At 30.5% G+C, this 22,669-nt stretch overlaps 2 protein-coding genes across 3 annotated transcripts; one reads left to right on the top strand and one right to left on the bottom strand.

The window, feature by feature from the left end:
* The first annotated feature begins 695 nt into the window (after positions 1-695).
* On the top strand, positions 696-14,529 carry Rab32 (RAS oncogene family member Rab32). Its single transcript, XM_088199097.1, has 5 exons — positions 696-5,030; positions 9,601-9,814; positions 10,050-10,231; positions 13,542-13,685; positions 13,761-14,529. The coding sequence occupies exons 1-5, from the start codon at positions 3,900-3,902 to the stop codon at positions 13,863-13,865; spliced, it is 1,776 nt and encodes a 591-aa protein (XP_088055223.1). The 5' UTR covers positions 696-3,899; the 3' UTR covers positions 13,866-14,529.
* LOC148228884 (protein scarlet-like) lies at positions 14,201-22,614 on the bottom strand. 2 transcript variants are annotated; one of them, XM_088199096.1, is made up of 13 exons: positions 21,296-22,614; positions 20,904-21,225; positions 20,102-20,296; positions 19,989-20,037; positions 19,749-19,932; positions 19,509-19,661; positions 19,175-19,413; positions 18,929-19,100; positions 15,919-15,950; positions 15,744-15,849; positions 15,237-15,467; positions 15,032-15,167; positions 14,201-14,972 (listed from the first exon to the last, which is right to left on the bottom strand). In XM_088199096.1, exons 4-13 carry the CDS (start codon positions 20,006-20,008, stop codon positions 14,584-14,586), a joined length of 1,662 nt encoding a protein of 553 aa, XP_088055222.1. In that variant the 5' UTR covers positions 20,009-20,037; positions 20,102-20,296; positions 20,904-21,225; positions 21,296-22,614; the 3' UTR covers positions 14,201-14,583. The 2 variants fall into 2 exon arrangements, with proteins under 2 accessions (XP_088055222.1, XP_088055221.1); XM_088199095.1 differs by lacking the exons at positions 20,904-21,225; positions 21,296-22,614 and having other exon boundaries at positions 20,102-20,408.
* Between the last annotated feature and the right edge of the window lie 55 nt (positions 22,615-22,669).

The following is a 22,669-nucleotide window of genomic DNA, read 5'->3' on the forward strand; positions in this document are numbered from 1 at the left end:
AGGTACATATTATAGATTGTAACGATCGTTCAAATTTTTTTTATAAACGTGAACTCTTCGTGTCTATTGAAGATATTTTTTATTACACACGCGTGTTTAATGACATTTTTATAACGATAGAAAGTTTCCTATCTGTCACGCAAACGCCGATAGTGTCGATGCTGATTTGTATGTTTCGATTCGGTTATCTATATGTTAAAAAAAACATTGTTTTGATCATATTAAATCGTCTGACTTGAAAATTTGATCGATAAACACTCAAATTACATACTCCGTAACTGATCGATATAAAAGCGATAGTAAATATTGTGACATTAGTATGGCATCTTTTTGTTGTCAGGCGGCACGACGATCTGAAACCATACAACGATGACCTTTTGCCTAAGATTGCGTATGTGTACAATACAGGTTGTAAAATTACCGACGTGGAAATGTCGCTTTAAGCGCCGTTTAGGTTTTTTGACACGGACGCTTTTTTGTAGCAAATGAGCAAAAAGAACTAAAGCTTCCGCTGAAACCTTAAGTAAGGCGATAGGATATTCGAAAAAGGCGATCGTTGTAATTCGATACTCGTTATACGATATTACATACGAATGCTACGAGTTAATTGGATCGAGACGATTAGCGATTACTCCAAAGTATTTTTCGTGTTGCCTTTGTCGCCTTGAATAAATTTAAATACTATTCCAAAGTATTATATAATATTAAAAAAATGGTGGCATTCTCATTAGCACTTTTAATTTATGAATCCGTTTGGATTTAAATCAGACGTTTGCTCACAATGTTTCAAGTTTTAAATCCCATCAAAAGTTAAAACGAGTTACATTCGCATTATTTTACGTAAATTTAACGAATGTGAATATTAAGCAATTTAAAAAAAAACATATTATTCAGTTCCAATTCATAACATTATACTAAATGAAAAAGTAGCTTTATTGCTATAAAACACATAAAGCTTTTTTCTACTATTACACTACCTAGGCTTGAATCAGTATTTTTTAATTTCTATCGTGTCTGAAAGACCGAAATTAGGGATTATTGTAATTAAAATCGATCAACACAGATTAGGTTTTCTTAGATTTTCCTAATCTCATAGATGCATTTTGTGATGATTAATTAAAATCGAACTAATAATGAGCTATTTCTGCTCATAGATAATATCATGTTATGTTTATATTATATACACAAAAATAAAACATGACCAATGCGTTACAACGGAGTTGAGTTGTAACACAATCGATACATGTTTAATCACGTAGTGAGTCACCTGATTTAAATTCATATCACGAAGCACAATATATTCATCCGCGAGATTAGAAAAATCCAGGAAAACCTTATCTGTGATGATTTATTAGAATTAGAATAACATATTCATCACTAATTCTGATCACTTTAACACAATAGAAAACTTTAGGGTACATATAAAATTAAATTCTTTCAATATTAGTAATATACTTATTAGGTTGTCAAAATTATTGGTATTAATAGTGAATATTTTATTACTACGACAAAATAGCATAACCCAAAATGGCCATATATAATTAGTTTGGATAATATTAAATCCTGTAACATAAAATATTGCTCAATATTAGAACAGATATAAAATATCTAAGATACTTACCTTAGTAATATTACTTATGGATATCCACTCGGATATGACTCGCTTAGTTTATATAGAAATGTTTCTGAGGTGCATCACGCATTGTACTTATATATTTGCTCCGGAACACGCTCATGCGTTACGATTTCGCAAAATGTTAACCTTTTGAATATTTTTTTTATAAATATATTTATTAAATTTATATGTTTTTGATAATTTATTCATGATAACAGCAAAGAAATGTATATAATTTGGGAAATTGCTAATATTTTTTTGTGTAATATTGACCGGGTAAGATTTTGAAAAAAATCATATTGTAGCAGTTAAAGGGTTAAATTTTCTTAAGCGATAGCAATCCGATTATTGACTATTATCTCCAGAAATATATGTTATATATTGATTTACAAGGAGTTAAAAAGCTTTGTAATGGAATATATATATATGTATATACAAAACTCTTTTTTTGTCTGTATATATATTAATTTAGTATAGTTATAAGATATTATTTGCGTGTGCAAGGTGATTTGGCGTTAAGTTGATATGTTTGTTCAAGAATAACTTCAAGCATAATGTCTAGATGGTTGACCAATCGAATGTGAAACTATTTGCAATCGCCCTAATATTTTAGTATAATGTATAGTAATGTTCTGAAGTGTGTGTTATGGTATTTATTTTCATGCAATCAAAGTTACTTAACCTTAACTATTTGGATCAGTAAGAGCTTTTATACATGCATTACCATACATTGAAACCCCTTATATAAATCATACATAGTTTCAAGTTTAATTTAAAACGCATCGAAAAAAATACTACATAAACAGTTAATTAGACCGATATTAACATAGGTTTGCTGGGTGTGGAGTAACCCCTAATTATTGTTTTTATAAGCTCTAAATATGCGTCTTAATTTTATTAAAGTTTTATAAAATATATTTTTACAAGTGAAATCATATCTGAGAACTGGTGATTATATACAATTCTACTGGTAATAATATATATTTCTATTAGAGAAAATATAATTTATCTAGCACGTGTAGCAAATATAATTTATCTAGTAAAATTATATGCTGCTCTAAGCTGTCAATAGGCGAGAAACGTGTTAAAAATACGACGTAAATCGCGGTTAGGGGTTGCAATAAAACCAGAATTTTTAATACCGGTATTACCGAGAGACAAAACAGTAAATACCGGTATTACCGGTATTGACATTATTATTATTATTTTAATTAATTGGTAATAAAAAACGTACCGCTTGCATGTTTCATAATGTTTAATGACCTAAACATTCGGATACCCCGGCAATTATTGTTTCAATATATTAAATATTATATTTATATCATTATCCTTTTTTTAGAAAACATAATTATCAAGCATGTCAAATTTTCACTGAAATGACATATTTAAAAAAATATTTTCCAGATAGATTCGAGACATTTTTTCTAAATTATTTTTGCGGTTAAGATCAGGGAGTTAGCTAATTATTCGTTTTTTTAATATTTCGATTTTATTAATTTTTTCTGGCCAAATTGAAGAAGGGGAGGGGGCAGCAAATGCCCCCATTTGCCCCCCCTAAATGACGTCCCTTTACAGCAGCCGATCTTTTACATGTAATTTTCGATGTCTGTTTTGTACATTTTGGACGGTATCTCGTCTTTAACTTGGCGGATGTTGGTTTTTAGGTGCTCAAACGTTTCGGATATGCCGGCGTATACACAATCTTAGCGTAACCCCACAAAAAAATGCAACTGTTTTAAATCGCATATCTTGATGTGTATTGATTTTATTTTGGTCTTGTCGTAGTCATTAGTGGGTTAATATGGTTTCTTATATATTATTTTTATAAGGTCAGTGTTCTTTACTTGATTGTATTTTAAATCTACTATCAAGTTTTTCAAGGTTGGTATAAAATTGTGTGTTATATAATATTTTGAATAAAAAATGTATTACTGGTGTTATGTCACAATGTTAATATTATACTTATATTTTTGTATAAATCAACATATTCTTACGCGTGTCGAAACTTTTACGATTCACTTTTAATATATAAATATTAATCGCTCAAAGAAAATTCATTGTGATAATATTGTATTATATAACCTTATTGCATATTTTTATAAAAAAATAGGCAAAGGGTTAATTAATTAAGCTGTCAGTCCTCCCTTAGAATTTGTCACTTTACCGTCGCAGTCTCGCGTTACATGTCACGAGGCGCGACGGTCAGTTACGTGAACTCAATTTCAATTATTGCTGCGCTCAAGAAACACTCGGTTGTGTGTGTCGGACGTGGGAGCACGCCGCAATGGAGAAAAGCACCTCCAGGGAGACCCTGGACGAAACCTTCGAATCGCTGACGCCGTATATACCGGAAGAAGCGCCCCAAATCGAGCAGGTCGACACTCCACCCCTGGTCTCCACCCCCAAGTCCGAGCATTCAAAGTTTAAAAATAAGCTCAGCGCTCTGACGTCCCCTTTTAAAACTTCCAAGGGCTTCAATTTGGGCGCCATCAAGAGGAGTAAGCTAGTCGATAAAGAAGAGGACAGCGATAGAGACAGCAAAGAAGCGGTGAAAAAAACTAAAAAATCGAAGAAAAACAAACAGGTTGATAACGAAGAATTGGGCGTCGAGTTCGACGGGGAGGGGGCTCTGAGCGGAGGCGAAGAGAAAAGAAAGAAGAAAAGCGGAGCTCGCAGCAAAGCAGGTGCACTCGTCAAGCGACTCGGTTCGCTCAGGGGGAAGAAGCCAGAAGCCACCGTCGAGCCAGCGGTTGACGAGCGACGGGCTTCTTCGGGTAGTTCGAGTCTCACGCCCGGATCAGTCAAACGTAGGACATCAGACTGCGAAGACGGGCCTGCTTCAGAGCCTAGCATCAACGATGAATCCGGGTCAAGATACGGCTCCGTCGAGGACGTCGACATGTCTGCTCCTATAGCGGACGCAGAAGAACCGATCCCGATAGACATATCAGCGGTATCTACCACTCATCCAGTCTCTACTTTACCGTTCGCCAAATCCACGTGGAAACCTAAAGCCGCCAAATCGTTCGAAATAGAACGCCCCATCGAATCTCCGAGTCCAGAAGACGCCCTCAGGAGACGCATAGCATTCGTCGAACAAACGACAATCTGCATATCCGAAGATCGCGACGATTCGCCCTATTCCGACTCGGATACGGAAAATAAATTACCAACAGTCCCGCGACTATCCCGCATGGTTCAATTAGCCAAAACGACGCTGACGCCAGAAGGAGCTCCCAAAGAGACTCGCAGTCGGAGTCCGAGTCCTAACAGAACCGTCGAAAAGACCGACGACGAAGATTACGAAGACACCGAGGAACCGACGCCGGTTCCCAGACCTGTCATGACTGCTTATGGCGATTTGATTGAAGAGCCAAGCACTTCCACGGCGGACATGGGAAACGGAGCATCGGCGGTATGTATCTATCTGTATTATTACAATCGAAGGATATCCAACTAGTGTCGAGTTTCCTTAGAGAAGAGGGGACGAATTCGTCTCGAATAACCGTGACCTCAGTTTCACCTGAGTAGCAATGCGAGATGCATGCCTTCGTGTTATGAATATTACATAGAATTACATGTATTTTGCGACCGAAATGAACGGCGATACCATTCAATATACGAACGTTTGTGACTGTTGCGGGTTCAGAGTTGAAACGACCACGATATGCCCAGTGAGTTTTAAAAACTAAATTTATCATGAAAATATTTAATTATGCCTCGGTTCATTCAATTTTAAATGTATAAAGTGCATCTTAAACATCGAGCAGATGTAAGTTTATGAAAAAATCATATTTATGAGTTTTAAGCACACATGCATAACATTTTTTTCATTAAATGATTCAATATTTGCATTATTTATATACAATATACATATTTTAATTTGGTTATTATCATCTTGTGACAATACGTGTTGTTTTTAACATGTTATTTATATATATTCTGCATATTTTTATATACATATATTTACAAATATGTATACATGTTTCATGGGAATTGATACAATATCGTGCAAAATTATTGAATCGTGATAAATCCGGTTATAAAGGATCATGTCACAATTAGCGCTTACATATTATGTACGTTTGATTAAATTACAAACATGGGTGTTATATATACATATTTTAATGAAACATAAATTAGTTTGTATATAATATATAAAACAGAAATTATAGTACATAGAATAAAAATTCCTACATCTAAAGTAGCAATATTTAGTTAGATTATAATGTACATAAAAAGTTTTTTTTATTATTAATTATAAAATGTTTTTAATTTCTTTACTTTTAACTCGGAGGTATTTTTAAAAAGTAACATTTTTTATTATTATATTTCAGTTTATATTATGGAACGTTTTTAACCTTTAACCCTTTAACCATTTTTTAATTTAATTTCTACTTTACAATATTTTTTTCCTCTACAATTTTTTTATATAACTAATATACGATATTTTTATGTTTTGAATAGCCACCATTCTGAAAAAAAGACGGCAGATCATACTGTAACGATCTTACCCTAGATATTTAAAAGATTTATTCTTATTTAGAATTAGTTTCACAACGATAATATTAAAACTATGGCAAAAACCTATATACATGACTAAAAATGTATTTTTAATTATTTTTTCAATTTAAATTTTTCTCTCTTCACCCTCTCTTTTTAGATAGTTTTATAAAGTTTTGAAGCCATTCTTTTTTAAAATAAACTCTTAAAAAGTTTTTATTTTATTATATACAGATTTTTATCTTTTTATTTTTTCTCTAATGCCTGCACTACACTCTCTGGAAGTTGTCCGAACCGAAGTTACAACTGAAGTCGGCCGAGACCTACGATTTCATATTAGTCGGCGGCCGTGAATGACGTCCGGACGGCGGCTTCTGTCACGTACAGCCGGCATATTTGCGCGCGATCGAAAAATGTACCAAATAATCGCAATTTTTAAATTGCCATATTATTAAAATTACGCTACTGATAATTATATAAGTTTGTGTGGGCACTCACCAATACAATATCAGTGAAAACTTTTCGGTCGTAAATATTGAATTTCGGCTTTTGCGAAATGCCATAAGGCATAAAAATGATACTTCAAAATACGAACACCACATCTGTGACTATCCTAGAATTTGTCGCTATCGATTCTAAATAAAAATTCGTTATGGTGTGACATTTATATAAACCGATCTAGGAAAATACATAAGGATATTCGAAACGATTTTTTTAACAAAATCAAGTACCATTAATTATTTAATTTTATATAAAAAAAATGTAATAACGACATCTGCTAGAAGAATATACTATCAAAAATATAATTAATCCCTTTTGCTGCCCTAAAATATTCAAATATGTCAATAAGAGTCTGTTGAAGTCCCCGATAAGCATGTGGTATTATAACTTGACCACGTGATCACGATGCAGCGCTCGACATGTGTGTTAACGCGCATACTGAAATTGAACCGAGTTACTCGTTCTATCTCAGTTTGCGAAAAACCATATCATTATCTCTCTCAGTGTCGTCACTTAACACGCGAGAGAGCGAAAGGGGAAGTATTTCACCGCTCGCGCTCGAAAGAGCAGCTCCGACTTCGGTCCGTTTGCCGACAATGTTCGGAAGCGCTCGAAGCTGGCCAAGTCGACTGAATTACTCCCACTTTACCTCTCGTTCTCGGTAACCTCGGACAACTTCCGAGAGATTTTAGAGCGGGCAGAACCGAACTTGACCGAAGTAACCCACTATATTCTCCGTCCTTGGCCAACCTTGGCCAACTTCCATAGAGTGTAGTGCAGGCACAATAATTTTTAAAGGAATTACATTTTTAAATTTTTTTTATAGCCGTAATTTTGAAACCGAATTATTTCCTAATAAATCTACCTAAAAATATATCCAATTTAATTTTATTAAAAAAATTACACTTTACACTAAAAATAAGCGGTTAAAAATATTATGAATAGGTGTATAAAAGGCACTTGACCAATGCGTTACAACGAGGTAATAATCTACTAATACTAGTTATCAGTGAATAATTGATAAGAATTAAAATGAGTTGTATGTTTTTGTTTGATTTGTAATCAGCGCAATTTTGTATGTAATTATTTTATACAGCACAACCATTTTGCTCCAGCAATTCAACTTTTCGGCAATAGGTCTAAGAGCTGGGACAATTCGTGTGTGTATCTGTTATATTATATATAATTTACAAAACATTTTGTCCATATTTTTAATGAAAAGATACTTATGTACCCTAATCATCAGAATGTTGATATCAAAAACTTGCATAATGAGCATAAATTAAAAATTTATTTATATTTACATAATACTTATTTTAATTTCTATTTTTAAACGTTCTTACTTACAAAAAAATAGTTTTACAAAAAAAATCTATACACCTATAAAATATAACCAAAAAAGAATAATTTTGAAGCGATTTTCTTTTATTTTAAAAATTGATAAACATAATTTAGAACCAAAAAATTTCTTGAATTTGAAACTAAAATTAAAAATATATTTTACATATGAATTTTATTTTGTGGTAAAACGCTTTATATAATATTTACTTAATTTTTGACTCACTGAACGTATTCGAAAAGACATATTGTATGAAAGTACTATTTAAATAATCTCACAAATTAGTAATAAACACAGTGACAGTTCTAACAAAGAAAATACGTGGCTAAAGTCTGTAAATTTATTTTTTGTAAATATTTTGGAAATGCTTGTGTTGACTATATATTTAAAATATTACTTAATCAGTCATATTTTTATCGAAAAACTTTTTTAGTTTTTAATTATTTTATTAGATTTTATAAATTTGTGATATTCTATGAGAGCTAAATTTAGCTCTTTGTTAGATATTTTTAGCATTTGCGCCGATAAAATACACAAAGATTATCAAACCACATATTTAAATACATTTTTATAATTATTTTAATATTACATATCTAATATGTTTATATTTATACCACAAAGATAGTAATATTCATGACAATAACAATAACAGTATTCATCCGTGAGATCAGGAAAATTTAGGAAAACCTTATCTGTGATGATCAATCAGAATTACAAATATATAATACTGATTAGTACATAGTTAGGACTTTAGCTACGACTTTTGATCCGAAGTGCCAAACTAGAACATTAAAATAAATAAAAGACACCATTTTTAAATTACAAAAAATGGAAAAAGTAGTATTTTTTTAACAATATATGTTTAATAAAAAAGGTTTTTTAAATTGGTTTATAATAATTAAAACTTTGTTATATATTTTTAATATAGATATGTTTATTATTTTTTATTGTATCTTATCATTTTAAAGAAAACTATTATTTTGAATAGAGTTCTAAAGAGAGAGAGAGGGATATTATTGACTTCTGATCTTAGTTGATATTTTACCTTTTTAAAAACAAACTAAAACTTCAAGGCAAATATATCGAATCTCTCGTATGTAATTCTCGGTTTTCACTTTTGCGGTCGCGATATAATATTTCCAACATTGCTTGGATAATTTCACTAGTATTTATTTCGCACATGCAAATAGGGAAATCGGTGTGACTTGCGGTGCAAGATATCAATGACAAAGAAGTCGTTCAAGTTTTGAAACAAAATGTTAATGACACGTAAGAGTAATAAATCCCGGAAAAAACATGATCATTGTGATTATAGTCCCGAAGATAACGTATCTAATCGAAATTGGATAAATCCAGATAGAGTGACTTTATCGGACGAAAATACTTGTAGTCATCAATCCGTTGTTTAATTTTCTATAAAACGGTAGTGTACTATTTTAACGTTATGTGTCCTAAACAGGAGGTATTATTGAAGATTTGATTTATATATATATATATATAGACATGTTTTTTTAATTTTGATTTTATCAAGGTTGAAATGAAAAATATGCGGTTTAATAAGGTCTGATCTATTCCGATCGTTATGCAGTTTTTTACGTTTGCATATATTATTTTTAAGTATATTTTATTTGCATTTTTACAGTCAACTCCTTCGTTATCTGCCGACAAACGAGAGCATCTGTATAAAATTCTCGTCATCGGTGAATTAGGCGCTGGGAAAACTTCTATAATCAAAAGATATGTTCATCAGTTCTTCAGTCAACATTATAGAGCGACCATTGGCGTCGATTTTGCCCTAAAAGTTCTCAACTGGGACCAAAATACAACGGTTCGATTGCAGTTATGGGACATCGCTGGTACGTTTTAAAATTTGGCATTTCCTTTTAAATTACAATTTTATAAAATAAATTAGAATAATAAGATGCAAATGTTTCTTGAGAGAGGAATTTATTATGCAAATATTTAATTCTACGCACTGTTTATCTATATTACATCTTCTTATCTTAGTGACATTGATGATTGTGTATCTTTCTATTTTGTAACGCTTTAAATATTTGCATAAATTTCATTAGATTTTTTTATTGAGTTTAGGTCAAGAAAGATTCGGTAATATGACCAGGGTTTATTATAAAGAAGCAGTAGCAGCTTTCATAGTATTCGACGTAACTAGAGTTGCTACTTTCGATGCTGTTGTAAAATGGAAGCAAGATTTGGACTCCAAGGTTCAACTGCCCGATGGTTCGCAAATACCTTGCGTACTTCTTGCTAATAAGGTAAATATATTTATGTTCTAAAATGATATTTATTTAATAGAATCAGTTTCCGCGGTCTATAAATATTTTCATATAATTATTATAAATGATATATATTTGCATAAATATATTTTATTTTAACTTGTTAATAGTTTTGTTATGTTAAAAAATATCGTATTTTTTTATTCATAGTCGTTCGTTATCTACAAATTTGCATATTCTGAGCTTTTTTCGTTTCCATTCCTTATATAATTCTTTATTAACAAGTTATAAATGCTAAAATGTCAGGAAGAGTCTGAATTTATGTAAAATGTAATTAGCACGTTACAATAGTTTTGTTGTAAAGGTCAGTATTGAAAAATATCATAAATAAGTCTCATACAATCGAATGAAATATTCTTAGAATATATTAATCAATAAGATTATAATGATTAATTATAACACTAGGTAGCTGATTAATAGTTAATATTGCTAGAAAGTATAATAATTTTAGCTAAGCTTTGAGGATATTAACTTAAAATTGAGATAACTTATTAATTGTATATATGAAAAATTGATTATTATCGCGATGATAAAAAGTTTGGTTATTTCGTTTATGACAAATCTTTAGCCCCTGATCATAATGGAGGCAATTCGACCTCACAATGTAGTTGATCGTCAGTTTCATTCATAAATGAAGTAGACATTTTTGATATGAAGTATTGTTTTCGGAAGCTTGATTCGTGAAGCTCCACAGAACTTGCTGATTCAAATATATTTAGTGCAAACATCAGACCGACTTAATAGCACCTGCTAAAATTTTTGCCATAATTCATTACATTGATCACTGTTGGCAGGCGTTAGTAGACCAACAACACGGTTTTCGTCCGGTCATTTACCTCTTGTGCCTTTCAAAGGCGGTGACAATGTCCCTCGATTCTAACATCTATATCGTTGATTAAATATTAGATAGATAACAATTTCACTTCCTTCATCCTTATTATTTTTCTTAATTATTCTTTTAAAATTTAATAATAAATATTTTAAGTGTACTTATTAAATTTTTTCTAAATGTATACAATTTACAATTTTAATGTATATAATTGTAAACGCAAAATGAGTTATTTATTACTCGTGCGGAATTAAGTAAATAAAATAATACAAAAATAATAATGTATTATATTAGTAATACCCAAAAAAAGAACGTTTTTTTAAAAAAATATTTTACAAAATAATCTTCATCGACAGATACAACCTTCTTCCTAGAGCATTCGAACTGGGTAGAACCGAAAACGGGTACCCGGGTACCCGCAATGTTTTTCATGGAACCGAAAACCGGGTAATTTTCGACGGATATCCGGTTGATTTAATTTAAATATTTTTTCCATTATTTCAAATTAAGCGGAAAAGCCGAATTTGAACGACAAAAAAAGGGACAGCACTTAACCTAAACTAACCTACCGATGGAATGTAAAAATATTTCGATTGAGTAAAGTAATAATAATTACATAATATATTGATTTTATTTCAATACCCTATTTTTTTTTTAAATTATAATAATTATTAAAATAAAATTAAATATATATCACGTTATATTTAATCAAAGATTCAAATATAATAAAAATTGGACTAAAGTAGTTTATTTAATAGCTTACAAAAATTACCCGGAACCGAACCGGGTACCCGGTTCTTCATCGGGAAGCACCCGTGGAACCGGGTAATGAATTAGGCCGGGTATTTGGATGCCCTACTTCTTCCTTCAATCAGGCAAGTTTTTAATCCCACTTTTATAAAAACTGACTGGCTGTGCGTTAAAATATTCATAAATAAATATTTTAACTTCGCTATTTTTTTTACCAACTATATTACGTTGTAAAGATATAAATAATTGGTAATCTAATGGTGTTATACCTGGAGAATATGGAGGGTGAGCAACAGTTCTCGCGTGCTTCTCGCCGTATGAGGCAGGCGCGTCGACTTGTTCTCGTCGCTTAGTGCGTGTGGTACCCATACGCTTTGTTTGAACGCCTACCCAATATTTTTTAAACTTCTTTGAATACTAGACCATGAATATTTTGTCTTATCTGTTACCTTTTGAATCGAATTTCAATTTCTAAAGCTATGCGGTTATCATCGATGATTTTCTGTGTCCCACTTCTAAGTTTGTCTACAATTAAAAAAATTCAGATTTAAATCTTTTAAAACATTTTAGACATTGCTACCCCAGTAAAACTTCATTATAGACGACACAAATGTTTTTGGTTGCTGTGGTTGCCAATTTTTTTGTGAAATTCGTACAGCATACAAGTGCGTAAAAACACCTTACTCGGAACAAATTTCCATTGAAACTTGCGGTGTTTTTTATTGTTATGTTCGTAACGCACTTTTAAGATGTTAATCCAAACACTACCGAAAGAAAGATATGCGACCCGAACGACAAATAACTCACAACTGACTGTCAAAATTATTTAGTATAAAAACGTCTTTTCATACTCAGCGTAGCGTGTATTCAATAAGGCGCTTTTTGAAATTGCTGAGGGGTGGTGTCGACAATCCGTCGATGATCAGTGATGTAATGTCCTAGAAAGTCACGATTGCGTCCCTTAATCTTGCGTTTCGTAGCCATAACATCAACGCTCGAAAACGCTAAGGTTATTATCGGCGATAATTAATTGTACGATGTGGAATAGTGCACATTTTTTTAGAAGCACAACATTTTGTATGCATTTTAAAAAATATTTTTATGAAAAATTGAATGAAATTCCTATTAAATAATATAGATACATATTTACTTTTACTATTATTATATACATTTATCTTATAGCATCCAAAATTACAGTATGTATATAATAACCTCTATTTAGGAACTCTATATACTTAACTCAAACACAGAAAAATACATATTCACTGTAACATTTATACATCGCATATGAATATGTAAATGTATATACTACTATGAATAAAAAAGTTGAAATTACGTAATATATAGTTTCAGTGGTAAAAATATACATCTACCAGTGAAATGATTTCACTGAAATGACATATATTGAAAAGTATATTCGGGATAGATTCAAGACTATTTTTTTAGATTTTATTTAAAAGATAACCCGAGAATTTCTGGTTTAGAATCAGGGGATGTCATTTCAGCTTTTTCCATGGGGGGAGGGGGAAATTGTTTTCTTAATATATCGATTGTATCAAGATTCATAGTATTTCATTCAATGCTATGTATTTTTTCCTTTTAAATCCCCTGACCTGCCTCCAAATGACGTTCCAGCTCAAAAACTGATTGTTGTGATGTTATGTATATAATTATTTATTTATAAAAATAGCTTTTTTTATTTTTTTCTAGTGCGATCAACAAAAAGAAGCTGCCGTTAACAGTGTAACAAAAATGGACGAGTTTTGTAGGGAAAAAGGATTTGCTGGATGGTTTGAAACGTCGGCAAAAGAAAACATTAACATAGATGAAGCAGCGAGATTTTTAGTAAATAAAGTAAGCGATTATAATGTAAATGTAATTATTAAAATTAAGTGATTGTTAATAATGAATATTGAAATTTGTCAACAGATTCTGAATAACGATAGGGTGATTTCCAATGGCGAAAATAAAGATCCTGACAAAATAGTACTCGAGGGCGGTGCAGCCAACAAAAATAAAAAGTGCGCTTGCTGACGTCACAGTTTGAATGTAAACGGATATTTATTGAAAAATTGGACATTATTGTTTTTAGTATTAGTACGCCTTACTGTCAACTCGTTTGGTCGTTTCCAGTCACGATTCGAGAGTGAAGTGTGTAAAATATTTTTTTAAAAACATCGAAATATGTAGTGTTTTATAATATTCATTTCGATCGTGAGCGTGTGATTTTATTTTATTTTTTAATTTAAGTATATAAATAATGATACATATTCTTGAATAATAATCGTGTTTTTAATTAAATGATATTAAATTTATTATATATTATATACATATGAATGCGGTTTTAAGTCGATGATAATGAAAATATATTTTATAATGGAAATAATAATTTTATTCATGTATTTGTACAGTAAATAAAATTAAACAATGATACAAATGCTTCCCTACAATACAACAATTATTTCGATGTAAAAAATCTGTCATATTTTTTTATAATCTAGTCTGTACTATTTCAATTAAATTATTGTATTTTTTAACGCGTAACATGTTTTTATATTTGTCTATAAACAATTTCAACATATTATTGTATCTGTCAAAATAATAGTTATTAATGTCCGTAAAAGAACATTCATTGTATGCACCAATCTGTAAATACTTTATCGATACATAATTATTAAATATAATGCATGAAATTCAACATAGTCTCATTCATTTTATTCCAATAATAAATAACATCATTGTAAATATATAATTAATAAACTGGGCTCCTTTTACTTTTGACATACAAAGCGAGAAATCCGAAAAAGTGAAAGAAGCAAAAAATGCAAACCAATCCTAAAATATCTAAATCAAAATGATTGTTATCGTAACCTCTAGATTCTAAAACTTCCCTGCCAGATCTGATGCACGGAATATTAGGCCTTGCGTCGCAGGTTATGTTCTGAACTCCTTGCCATTGCAGTATCGAGATCGCTTCTGTCGGATAGAAGAAAATTGAGACATATTTGACCCACGCCAGATAAACTGAAAGTCCAGCGAGATTCAAGAATGTTCCGGAAAATGTAAAACTGATCAGATCGATGGGAGTCGACACCAAACAAGCAGTTTGAATCGAATCGAACGAAGCTGACAACCAAATGCCTTAAATGGAAATACATATTAGAGTTTATAAATATAATTTTAATGTAAATTTCAATTACCGTAAGAGTTAGCACTGTTTGCTGTTATTATCATCACAAAAACGAAAAGTATAAACTTTGAATATCCGCCATGCAAATCTACAATCCAGAATATCAAACCCGTATAAAGCAAAGGCACTATTATAGATTTCGGAATCTGTAATTTAAAATATTTTATTAGATATGATTTATTCTCATTACGTTTTATATTAAGTGTATTACGCACCGTCATAGCAAGCTTTGATAAGTAATATGGTCCAGCCGAGTAATAATCATTAGCGACTTCCCTTAAAAATACAGCTATTTCATTAGGAAACGTGTTAACGATTGAATACGCAAAAATAAAAACTATTTCGCAGGGTATAAGATACATAAGTCCCTGAATATTCTGTATATCATTTTGATCCAGTTGCGTTCCTGCCTTTATGTAAGGAAGGGCGAGCAATAACGCAATGAACTGAAAAAAAAATTATTAATGATTTATTGTATTAAGATTATACAAATACATATACAAGGTTTTGTATATGCTTTACCTATACATAAGTATTTGCTTTTAACAGTTACGTGTTGAAATTACACATGATAAAATTACAAAATGAAAGAATTACACAAGGAAAATATACACACGCAATATATTTTATGTGCATTCCGAAATGGTTAATAAAAATGTTAAATTACTGCAGTGTGTAATTTCTTCCTTTTGTAATTTTATTCTAATTTTCTTTTTACTAACCATCATTGAAAGGAATTCGACGACCCATAGATTATATTCTCGTTTGGAGGCCAAAATCGATCTCCAAACTAACCATCTGAATTGTGTGATTTTTCCCGCTCTCTCTCTGTAATAATATCATTTCTTTTTATTTATATTTATTTTATTATAAAATTGTTCTTAGTAAAATACTTACAAATTAGAGTATCCCTGATATTTTGCATTCTCCTGTAAATTTAATAGTATAAAAACATAATTCGAAATAAAATATTTGTACTGGGTAAACATAACAACTACTAAGTAAGTAATGAGACAGCAGACTGAAGTCAAAGTCTGTAAATCAGTGATCCATTTTAATAATTATAGCTTACATAAATGCATGATCTAGTTCGATTTTAATAAGTGAGATTAAAAAAAATCGTGACGATCGACTGGATTTTTTTGTTGAATACATATAAGAGCTAAATTAGTTCATTATTAGAGAAATACAACCTAGCTCGATTTTAATCTATCATCACTATACTCATCCATGGGATTAAAAAATCTAGGTAAATCTAATCTGTGATTATAATTATATTTTTGAAAAACACTGAAGTCCATATTAAATTCAAACCCAAGTTTTTTTATCTGTATCATTAGTCTGTCGTACGAATTATAATTATATATTATTTACTATAATTGAAAAGCCGCAAGAATTAGGTAGATTTATATATAAAAGTTTTTTTTTCATAATTTAACATTTTTGTACCTTTAATTTTTTCTTTTAGATTCTTAACGGACTTAAATAGAATAATAATGGGGTTTGAGCCCAGGACTCTCAGATATTAATCACCGGCTTGCAGTGGCGTAGCTATGGGGGGGTGGAGGGGGCGGGCCGCCCCGGGCGGCACTTACTTGGGGGTGGCATATTCGCGATGGGATCGTCTAGTGTGGTTCTTAACATATATAAATCCACGAATAACAAGAGCTTAATTTATTATTTTAAGAAATGCTGATTTTATTACCCTGCAAAAAATGTATGAGGGGGGGGCGGAAATTTTAAGGATCACCCTGGGCGGCACATACCCTAGCTACGCCACTGCCGGCTTGTACTACTGAATTAACAGATTACTGAATACTTTTCTTTATTTGTGCTTAAATATTCATAGCAAAATGTACCCATATTTTGTCGAAGTGCGAACTACAAGAAAATCAACTTATACCTTAATTTAATAAAACTCATTTTTTTTAAATAATAAAATTATATCTGAATACAGTTAGCAGTAAATGTATAAAATTACCGATACTAATAACTTTAACAAAGAATTTTTATGTTGTTTTGATTCAATTTTTCTGATCTAATATAACTAATATATCTGTAACTTAGTACTTAAAAAAACGTTTAATTAAAAGAAAATGTGAGATTTATCTAGTAAATATTGCATTTTTTAATTAAAATATCACATGTTTCATATCGTGTTTATGAAATGTTGCGAACGTAGATAATGAAATGGACCATTTCTGCTTGAATTTTACAAATTTTTGTGAAAGGAAACTGTTTTAAAACGTGAGTGGTAACGTTTAGTCAACTGTTACCAATTTTTATCAAAAATGATTTTATTCTCGGTTAGTAAATTTATTTAATTTCTAAAAAATCGCTTTTATCTTTAATTTTAATTTTAAATTTTATTAGTTATTTGAAAGGATCAAAATAAAAAAAAACCACTCTAGATCCACTCTAACTTCAAAGAGACTTATCGTATCAGTTATTCAAAATGTAAAAAAAAATTGAGTGATAGAAAGTGTATAAAACGCAAAAAAAATATTTTGTTACAACATCATATGAACATACATATCTATGTAAATTATGTTATAATTATTATATTAGTATTTACGGTGGTTTATTTTATTGATTTAAGTCAGGAGTGGTATTATAAAAACCAATATAACATAAAAATGTGTCTAGATAAGTGTTATTGAGTTAAATATATTATTAATAATTATTGAGAGCTATGAATAAAATTGCTGTTATAAAAATAATCAAACCAATGAATCAGGGAAAGTACTTTGCTTAATAGCATTTTGCTAACTGCTCTAAAAAGAAATCAACCATTAAAAATAAAATAATGTTTAGCAAAGTATATTCAAACCACTTCTGATATAAAAGTGTTGATAAAAGTATGTTCAAACCAAATTTTGGTCAATGCAAAAACAATTATCACTTCTCAGAAGTCAAAAATTTACGTCAAAAGTAATAAAATAGTGTCAGTGCCGTTGAAGTGGGAACGCTCGGTAACGGGCGTTCCCACTGTTATATTATATTTTATGAAAAAAACTGAATAAAATTAAAAAAAAAATATTTTTTAATAATATAATAAACTTTAGCATCTTGTTTAAAATAGCTGCTATTCAAAATATAAATAATTTAAAAGTACTCCGTTAAAATAAATCTTAGATAAAAAATTAAGCAGGTAAAAAGATTAAAAAATAAAAGTGTATTTTATAGTCATTTATGCCGGATTTTGGACTTTATAAATGTTGCAATTTTAATTATATAATACCAACATCATAAATCTTTTAAATAATTCGGAATTTTATTATACAAAAAATATTAAAAAATCGTAGCTAAAAGATCAGAATAAAAAACATTACATATAAGAAAAAAACTGAAAAAATTATTAACTTTTTTTTTATTTTTGTGCAATATAATGAAATTTTATGACACGATATTATTTAATTATATTGTCATAAAACTTACTCTAAAAATAGATCTTATAAATAGCTCGACTAACTTCGTTTGCCAGTCTGATTCGATTTTTTTCAATGGCTATTCATAAACTAAAAAAACTACCTCCATTGAAAAAAATCTGTGAGAAAAAAGTAAAGCGATCAAAAACGTTCTATAATAGATATTAAAATATTATAAGAAATATAAATAAAAAACTTTTTTATATACAGAAATCTACCTTATTCTTGCGGTCTCTGCCAGATATTATTTTTAGTTTTCGTTATACTGATTTTGAATTAAATTAAATCTGGTTTCTTTACAGTACGTAGAGATATAATAAGAGAAAGCATATGGAATAGGATTTTGGCCTACGAAAAATATGAAAATATGCCATGTAAACTGTATTTAAAAAAAGTGGTAAAACATTATCCTAAATGTCATTCATTGCTAAAAAATAAAGTAAAAATATATACCTTACCTATAAGGAAATAATTCTTACTTTAGTATTTGGTTCATCAATTTCGAAATTTGGATCATGAAACTCTTCTAATTTTTCTTGATGTTCGCTCTGTGACCAAGCTCTACACAATTTCTGAGCGTTGCTGTCTGATGAAATGATCGATAGCAAAAACTCCGCTTGGTTGAAACCGATAGGTGCCGGAAACCCATTTCTGTTAATATCATTAAGTTAAATCATCGTTGCAGTAAATTAAAAAATAGCATTATTAATTATCGTAGGTCGTACGCTTCGAAGAACTCCATAGCTCGACTCACGAAACCTCTGAACATCAGCGTTCCTCCTGTGAGTAGCGTAACTTGATCGAACAGTTCAAAGATACCGGAAGCTGGTTGATGAATTACGCATATTATTGCTTTTCCGTTCATTGCCAAGTTTCTTAGATGCTGTATTACAGAAGCAGCAGCCCAACTGTCCAAGCCTGTGGTTGGTTCATCGCAGAACAAAATCAAGGGGTCGTTGATTAACTGTAACATTAAAACAAATATTAGCCATAAGTATTGTTTCTTCAGAAACATGCGTTATGTTGAGCAGAAAAATAAAATAAGATAACAAAACTAACTTGCACGGCTAAAGACAATCTTCTTCTTTCACCCCCAGATAAATACTTCAACAGCGTATATTTGGTTGGATCCAATCCTAGCTGGTTTATCAATCCTAGAACTCTCTTTCTCCTGAGTTCATTTGTGTAACACTTGTCCATTTGCATCCTCGCCTAAGTCAATACAAATATTTACGTAAAAAGATAAGAATATTTATCTCGCAACAATGTTTCAGCATTGTTAAAAATACTATTTGTTACCATGAATTCCATGTGTTCAAGAACTGTGAGCAACTCAATAGTCAAATCTTGTTGCGGTACGAAACCAGATATTCTCGTCAAAAAATGCTTCGATACATGTCGACCATTCAATAGTATTCTTCCCGTCATATTATGTTGCATTCTCATACTGATAGCTGCTAAAAGAGTCGTTTTTCCAGAACCACTAAAAACAAATTAACATTAATAATATATAATAAATCATATCAGAAAAAAACCCACCTCTGACCCATTATTGCCATTAATCTTCCTGCCTTAATTTCTCCAGTCACTAAAATAGCATAATACAATAACGCGAGAGTTTCATTATACAAATAAATATAAAAATAATTTACCATTATTAAGTATTTGAATGTTTTCTTCCCGAGTCTTTTTGAAGAAGCCTTCTTGCGTTTTTTTGGTTCCTATCACAGATATGTTCACCCATGTCAGGATTAAGTTTTTCCGGAATTGTTCAAAGCTCGAGTGAGACAGTGACGACGTGAAAGGTTCTTCTATTATTGAGTCTCCGGAAGAGTTCGACGGAGATTCTGCCATCATGGTTATATTTTTTAATTTAGTGATTAATAATATTATAATAATGTTTTATTCATCATCAGCAGAACCCGTTCGTCGCGAAAGACGAGTGTCGACTGAAATATAACACTAACCGTAGAATGTGCATATCAGATATGTGAATTTCAACGTACGTTTTAACATAATTTATAACAAATTAAAATTTGGTGAGTGTGTGTTATATTTTTTGATTTGATTTGATTTTTATTGTAGGAAATGACTTTTTAATTTATTTTATGAAATTCAACGATTTTTATTAAAGAAAAGTTGATACGCCATTTTAGACGTCACTGCAATGTTTCAATGTTATTCGATCTATTGTGGTGTAAAGTTGTTACAATGATGAATTTGAACGTATTGGGTCATTCAAGAAAGAAACTCATAATATTTAATGACAGATAATTTAAAATTACTAACTAGATTTTTTAATTTAAATTTTATTTAGCATATGAAACAGTGTTGTAAAATATTCACATAAATATTACATAGATTCATCTCAAAAGATATTAATATTATTTCATTGCAATTAAGCTTCACAAAGAAATTGATTATTTAATAGTATTGTACAACATATTCACTTACCGATATTTAATCATTATCTGACCATGTTTTTCTGATTCTGAACCAATACTTTGGTTGGACTCTTTGCTGCTAGTGCTCTTCTTTATCTTCATTTTCAACATTGCTTTATAAACTGGCTATTTTTAGGTATATTTCTTTAGAAATTAAATGAAGCACTTCAAAATGGCGGCTATTCAAAATATAAATAAATAAAAAGTATACCGTTTAAATAAATATAAAAAGTTTACAAAGGTTTACGATCCAATGCAATCGATATTTGTGTGACGACCAATATTTTGTCGTTTTGGTTGCACTTTAATGCAACAACGACAACAAAAGAGCCCTAAAATAAATTATCATAATTAATATTTAACAATTGAATATCAAAATATGTATTATTTCATTAAATATACTTTCAAAATTAAAACTGGCTAAATGGTTTTGTGCTTTGTTCAATTTATTATACCGTATTTATACATATTTTACATGATGACGAAAGTGTATATGTCATTACACCAAAAATTTGAGATACATTTAAATAATAATTAGAACTGCGGCGAGCATCTAAAATTTAATTTATGGGTTGTATGCATAGAGTAAAGAATATCATATAATCTAGAGCGGCCTATAGGAAGAAATTTAGCGTGCTTTAAAATATTATTCGCCTCGTCTCTAGATCATTCACCCCGAACGCGTGATCGATGGTGCCCGTCTCCACACATTCGACAAACTTATTAAAATATATCTTCCTGTTCGGTATTATCGTGTAAAAACTGAAAAACAGCAGAGGAATTGTAATTTATCATTTCACAGGTTACATTTTGCAATTATGTGTGTTATTTTAGGATTTTTTTATTAAAAGTGACGAGTGCAAAGCACGTCAATCTACACGTGCCAACTAGGGCTGCGCATTCCACTCTTCGAATTTATATTTAATTTATTTTTAAATTAAATATAAATGATAAAAATAATATATTTCTTTGTCACATATAAGGGTTGGTAATATTATACACGTTTTATAGATTTACTTTAGAATTAAAATTGCAGAAAATATAGCTTGAACATATTTTACGTCCTTCATGTAAGCCATCCGTGAGAAGTGTCATCTGTTCGGACCATTTTAACCCAGATTCCTTTTTTATCATCAGTCCCTTTACAAAACCAACTATCGTCTCCATTCCCGTCAACGTCAATTTCGAATACTGATGCTTAAATTAATTTATTACGAAAATCAAATCATGTTAAGTTAATTTCAAAAAATGTGACAGGATGTGAATATTTAATACTAAATTAAGATATAATTAAACAAAGAAAAATCGACGGCGGTGATGTGATAGCATGATATTATGTCAATATTATAAAACAACGACGAGCATCTAAAACTTAATTTATGGGTCACAAAAATATACGACGGCTACGATATGACATCATGAGATGACGTCAAAATTATGGGTAGCGTGTTGGGCTCGATAACACTATAAAAACAATAGCTTTACCTGTCAGATTTCATTCAAAGTCTCAATTTATACCGTATTTATATATATTTTACACGGGTGTGATCTACATGATGACGAAAGTGTGGATGTCATTATACCCAAAGATTTAATATATATTTAAATAATAATTAGAACAGCGGCGAGCATTTAATAATAAATTAAGATATGTTTAAACAAAAAAAATACGACGGCAACGTTATATCGCGAGCGCGTTTAAGCCCGACAATATTATAAAAACAACAATGTTACCTGTCGGATTTCATTAAAACTACTCTCTAAACACTCTCGGCA

Source organism: Plectrocnemia conspersa, unplaced genomic scaffold, assembly GCF_051122295.1.
Source record: "Plectrocnemia conspersa isolate PC_06_02 unplaced genomic scaffold, ASM5112229v1 ptg000012l, whole genome shotgun sequence".
NCBI lineage: Eukaryota > Metazoa > Arthropoda > Insecta > Trichoptera > Polycentropodidae > Plectrocnemia > Plectrocnemia conspersa.